At 44.5% G+C, this 6000-nt stretch overlaps 1 protein-coding gene across 2 annotated transcripts in view; it reads left to right on the top strand.

Moving 5' to 3' along the window:
* Positions 1–203: 203 nt before the first annotated feature.
* Positions 204–6000, top strand: part of KIF14 (kinesin family member 14) — a 64433-nt gene continuing 58636 nt past the window's right edge. Inside the window, exons 1-2 of one of the 2 annotated variants that reach the window (XM_060178512.1) lie at positions 204–279; positions 3582–4754. In XM_060178512.1, coding sequence (XP_060034495.1) covers positions 3697–4754 — 1058 coding nt within the window. In that variant the 5' untranslated portion in view covers positions 204–279; positions 3582–3696. Of the gene's footprint in view, positions 280–2880; positions 3120–3581; positions 4755–6000 lie in introns of those variants that run through there. The other variant, XM_060178511.1, reaches the window with a different exon arrangement.

Here is a 6000-nt window from a genome sequence, read left to right as displayed (position 1 = left end):
GAACGTCACTTGAAATTCTTTAAAATCCTATCAGAGGCTCGCTCACAGGCTGCAAGCTGGAACCCCTAACCACCTTTTGCACAATTTCCTGGGGCCGGAGGGGCGGGACCAGTTGCCTAGGAAACGAGGGCAGACTGCGTCTAGTGTTTAGACTCGCCAATCAGCTGCGCTTCCGGGGGGCGGGAGGAAGCGAGGGCCGGGCGCCCGATGCTCCTTCAGCAGCCAATCAGAAGGCGGGGCTCCCATTCAAATTGCGGCCGCCGCGGGAGTCCGCAGTAGGTATGGTGAGTGTGGTGGGTGCTTCCAGGGGGTCCCAGAGGTGGGGAACCCGGTCGAAGGGCCCAGTGTGGGTGCTGCGGAGGCTGAACGGGCTTTTTGTCTGCCACCGACCTCAGTGACTCGGGCGGGCGGGCGGGCGGGCGGCTTATCTCGAGCGCCCCCACGCACCCGGGAACTGGGGGCTGCGTGCCGGGGTCCCGTGGAAAGCTCGGGGCGGCGCCTCTGGGGCCCTGCTCACCTGCTGGCGTCTTGGCCCGGGCTGCTGGCTGTAGAGGTACGTGGACGCCACAGCCCCGGCAGTGACAGTACAGAATCGCAGGCGGGTTCTGCTTTGTGACTTACTGCCCTTGCTTTCATTCCAGTCCTCTTTAAAATCCGACGGCAGATTTACCCAGACAACCCCAAAGCCCATCTGTGGAAATAGTGAATGGTTTTCAAGTGTAGATTTTCCCAGCATCTTCTCTTGCTTTTAAACCTATTGCCATACTAGGAAGAGGGCATCCTTCCAGCTAAAAGGTTTAGGGAAGACGCTTATAACCTGTGCATTCCCCTTTCAACTCCCTTTTATTCATTTAGACTTTCAAAAAGCGTATTTAAAAGCAGATCTACACTACTCTGAAATCGTTGGAGCAAATGTCACTTTGTTTATTTTAAACCTTTTTATTCGTTATTAATAGTATGTTACAAATTTGTGTGATTACAATGTATAGCTTCACACCACAGCGACCAACAGAGTTCTGTATCCCCACCTCCCAAAGAGAACCACCACCATTCTCACAAGGCTTAGAAACAGCTTGCTTGCTTCTGGTTGTTTATTTATTTTTCTTTTTTTAATTTAAGTTCACACGTAACCGAGCTCTAGATTCCACCTATGAGCAAACCCTCTGGTAGCTGTCTTTCATCTCTTATGTTGCTAAGCGTAATCACCGCCAGTCCTACCTATTTTGTCCTAAAGAACACACTTGCAGAGTAGTATTCCATGGAATATAAATGCTATAACTTAGTCATCTGTTGATGGGCATCAAGGCTGCTTCCATTCTTTGGTTATTGTGAGTAATGCCGTGAACATAGGGGTATATATGTCCCTTTGAATTAGTGTTTGAGTGTCCTTTGGATAAACGTTTGGGAGAGGTATTGGTGGGTCATAAGGTATTTCCATTTTTTAAGGTTTTATTTTCTATTTATTTACTTTTATAATTTTTAAGTTATCTTAATTTGTTGGATGGAGACAGCCAAAAACTGAGAGGGTAGAGGGAGAGAGAGAGACCTGCAGATCTGCTTCACCACTTGCAAAGCTTTCCTCCTGCAGGTGGGGACTGGGGGCTTGAACCTGGGACCTTGCACACTGTAATATGTGTGTTCAACCAGGTGTGCCACCACCTGGCCTCAGTAATTCCATTTTTAAAAAATATTTATTCCCTTTTTGTTGCCCTTGTTGTAGTTATTATTGTTGTTGTTGTTATTGTCATTGTTGTTGTTGGATAGGACAGAGAGAAATGGAGAGAGGAAGGGAAGACAGGGGGAGAGAAAGACACCTGCAGACCTGCTTCACCGCCTGTGAAGTGATTCCCCTGCAGGTGGGGAGCCGGGGGCTCGAACTGGGAACCTTACGCTGGTCCTTGTGCTTTGTGCCACCTGCATTTAACCCGCTGTGCTACCATCCTACTCCCAGTAATTCCATTTTTATTTAAGAACTCTTTCAAAGGGGTTGCACCAGTTTGCACTCCTACCAGCACTGTAGTGGAGTTCCTTTCTCTCCACAACCTCTCTAACTCCTGTCATTTCCTGATTTGTTGATGTAAGCCATTCTCACAGGTGTGAGATGGTGTCTCAGTGTAGTTTTAATTTGAATTTCTCCAATAAGTGAAGTAGTTTGTTTATTTAAGATTTATTTATGAGAGAGAAGAGAAGAGAAAGAGAGAACCAAAGCATCACTTTGGCACACGTGATGCCAAGCACCCAACTGATGACCTCATGGTTGAGAGCCCAGTGTTTTATCCACTACACTGTTTCCTGGGCCACACAAATGTCACTTTATAAGTTAGAAGCTGATGTTCAAATTTAAAGACAACAAATGAATTAATATAACCAACTTAATACAAAATTGACTGGAAGCCAGGTGTCTGTTATTACTGCTGTTCCGTTTTTTAAACTTAAAGGCTGGGTTGATACTGTTGACATGTTTCTGCTTTGTTTTTAAAAATATTTTTATTTATTTTGTTTATTATTGGATAGAGACAGCCAGAAATTGAGAGGGAAGGGGGAGATAGAGCAGGAGAGAGACAAAGAGACACCTGCAGACCTGCTTCACCACTGGTAAAGCTTCCCCCCTACAGGTGGGGACCAGGGGCTTGAACCCGGGTCTTTGCGCACTGTAATCGGTACACTTAACCAGGTGCACCACCACCTGGTCTCGACATGTTTCTACTTTGTTTCAGAGCAAGGGCAGGCTGTCTTCCACTTGCCCACATCCCCTCTCTCTCTCTTTAACCAGAGCACTGGTCAGCTCTGGCTTATGGTGGTGCTGGGGATTGAACCTGGGACTTCAGAGCCTCAGGCATGACAGTCTGTTTGCATAACCTTTATACTATCTACCCCACCCTTGTCCACATTTCCTCAACACAATTTACAGCACTTACAGGGGTACTTATGAGAACAATCTGTTAGTGACACTTCAGAAACAACTCCAGGTGGCATTCCTGCTGCATTTAATGTCCACTCAATAGGTATTGACAAGTATAAAAATGCTCTACTCCAGTTTTTGACTTAGATGCCAAGATTCCCCACTTCCCAAGCTGGGTTATTTGAGAAAAAAAGAAAAAAGAAATCTTTACCAACAGGTACATTTTTACACCTTCAAGTCTTGCGGCACATTTGTTTGACTCGATAGTATGACAGGGCTGTCTATCTGTCTGGGCTGTGGGAGTAAGACAGGAATCTTGTCTTTAAAATCTGTAATATGGGCCGGGTGGTGGCACATCTGGTTGAGCATACATATTATCATACAAAGACTCAGATTCAGGGCCAGGTGGTGGCACACCTGGTTGAGTGCACATGTTACAATGTGCAAGGACCTGGGTTTGAGCCTCCGGTTCCCACCTGCAGGGGGAAAGCTTCACAAGCGGTAAAGCAGGAATGCAGGTGTCTCTGTCTCTCTCCCTCTCTATCTTCCCTTCCCTTCTTGATTTCTGGCTATCTCCCCCTTCCCTCTAAATTTCTCTCTGTCTCTTACCAATAATAAATAAATAAATAGATAAATTTAAAAATCTCTTAGTAGTCTAATTTTCTTTTTTCTTTTGTAGCATAATACATATTCTTGGAAACAGATGCATAAGAAATGGCTGAAGTTAAATGAATTTCCAAAGAAGAACTTAGGGCCTCTAGTAAGATTCTGTCTGAAAATAAGGCGTGGCTATAATGTCTGTCTATACAACACATAGCAGAGACCATGACAATATCCTTGGCATTCCTCCTGCCCCAGAGAGTTCCTCACTGAAAGTCCTTACCCACGGTAGCAGACATAAGCTGCATCTGAAGTCGGATCTGTCAGAATGTGAACAGGATGATCCATTATTGAGATCTGCAAGTAAAATTCGAGACATGAATAGCACTTATGTTATTTCTGCCAGAAACAAAACAGGAGATGTACCCCTCACCCCGAACCCTGTGGGTAAGCTGTCACTTCAGAGACGAGTTACAAGGAACGAAGAATCATCTGTGCTTCATAGAGAGCTACGAGACTCAACTGAAAAAGGAGCAGAAACTCCTCTGGCATTACATCGTGTTAGAACAGACTTGGTGGAAAAGTGGAAAAGAGAGCGGAACACGGGAGGCGAAAATAATTGTGCTTCACAGGAAACTGGTACAAATGTAAAGACTGTGAAGAACGATAAAAGCTCTTTTGTTACATCTTTTGCGCCTTCCTCTGGAGACTCGAAAGACGTACGCACGATGTCCACCGAAAGTCACAAAGAGACGTGTTCTACCTTCTGCAGGGCAAATGAAAGCGTTGTGCTTATGTGCCTAGGTGGTAGAGAGCCCGCTGCTTCTCAGAGTCAGAATGAAGTGGCTCAGTCAGGACGCTTGACAGCAAAACCTGATGCCAAAGTGTCAGGAATAGGATCCTTAGGTCATAAAAGTACTGGGAAGGACAGTGCCAAAAACGCAAATAAATTTGGAAGCTTAGAAAAAAGGACACCAACGAAATGTTTCCCAGAACACAGACTGACACAAAGGCATGGCTTGTCTCAGCCAAAGAGCCCAGCTGCCTCACTACTGAGAAATAGAATGCCTGGCCTCCATGAAAAACAAAAGCCAAGGAGTTTTCTTGTAAATAAAAGGGAAAGGTCACAGGAAAATACACTTCCTCCTGAAGAAGAGACCGCTGTTCATAACACCTCTGCAGAAGCAGACCCCTTAAAAGTAGAGAACAGCCAAGTGACGGTGGCCATACGTGTAAGACCTTTCAGCAAGAGGTGTGTTACGTCTTTTCAAACCCCGGCTGAATAAGTGACACGTAACATGTCCGATTACGCTTTGCCTTTGGAAAAATCAGTGTATCCATGCATCCTTTTTTTTTTTTTTTTTTATTGAGGCATCCTATTCAGCTGTGGGATATATCTGGAATGTATTTATTATTTATTGGATAGAGACTGAGAGAAATTGAGAGGGAAGGGAGAGGCTGTGAGGAAAAGAGAGACACTTGCAGCATTGTTTCACTGACAGTGAAACTTCCCTCCTCGTGTGTCTTATGCACTGTAATGTGTGCTTAGCTGCTTGTACTGCTGCCTGACCCCTTGTATTTATGCAGCTTCAAATTTGTTGTAGTGATATTATTTTTGACAATTGGCTATAAAACCAATTATCACTGTATTTTGCAAATGTAAATTTTTCTTTTTTGTAAAATTTATTTTGGTATTTATCTATTTCATAGAGACAGTCCAAAATTGAGAGAGTAGGGGGTGATGGAGAGAGACAGAGAGATACCTGCAGCTGCAAAGCTTTCCCCCTGCAGGTGGGGACCAGGGGTTCAAACCCGGGTCCTTGCGCATTGTAACATGTGCACTCAACCAGGTGCACCACACCTAGACCCCAAATGTAAATTTTTCTAGATAGATGCCGCCCTTAAAAATTTGAGTGACTTAAGTCTCTCATGCGGTCTGCTTTCAGATCTGCAGTATATGATAAGGTCTACTACCTTTCCCTTAAAAAAGCCATGGCAGGTAACCCAGTCTCCAAGAATTCCAGAACTCTTGCAAGAGTGGTAATATGCTCATCATTGTCTCTGATTGATATGTAATATTTTAAATACATGAGAACATGAGATCTGATTTTGATGGCAAAAGAAATCTGTTCAAAAATTTTTTTAAGATTTTTTTTTCTTGCCCTGTAGGATTTTTTTTTCTTTTTAAAATCTTTATTTGGTTATTGGGTAGAGACAGTTGGAAATTGAGAGGGAAGGGGGAGGGAGAGAGGGAGAGAGTCAGAGAGACACCTGCAGCCCTGCTTCACCACTTGTGAAGCCCCTGCTCGAACCTAGGTCCTTGTGCACTGTAACATGTGCACTCAACTAGGTGTGCCACCACCTGGCCCCAGATCTGTTCAGATGTGATTGTGGGTGGGAGAGTCATAGACTGTGGGTAGGCTGGGAAAATATAGACATGACAAAATGTAAATGTGGCATCTCATTATTTAATTTGTTTTATTTTGCCATCTGTGTCT

This window comes from Erinaceus europaeus, chromosome 19 (assembly GCF_950295315.1).
Source record: "Erinaceus europaeus chromosome 19, mEriEur2.1, whole genome shotgun sequence".
Taxonomy (NCBI): domain Eukaryota; kingdom Metazoa; phylum Chordata; class Mammalia; order Eulipotyphla; family Erinaceidae; genus Erinaceus; species Erinaceus europaeus.
Note: the sequence above shows the minus strand (reverse complement) of the source record. Positions and strands in the feature narration are given on the sequence as shown.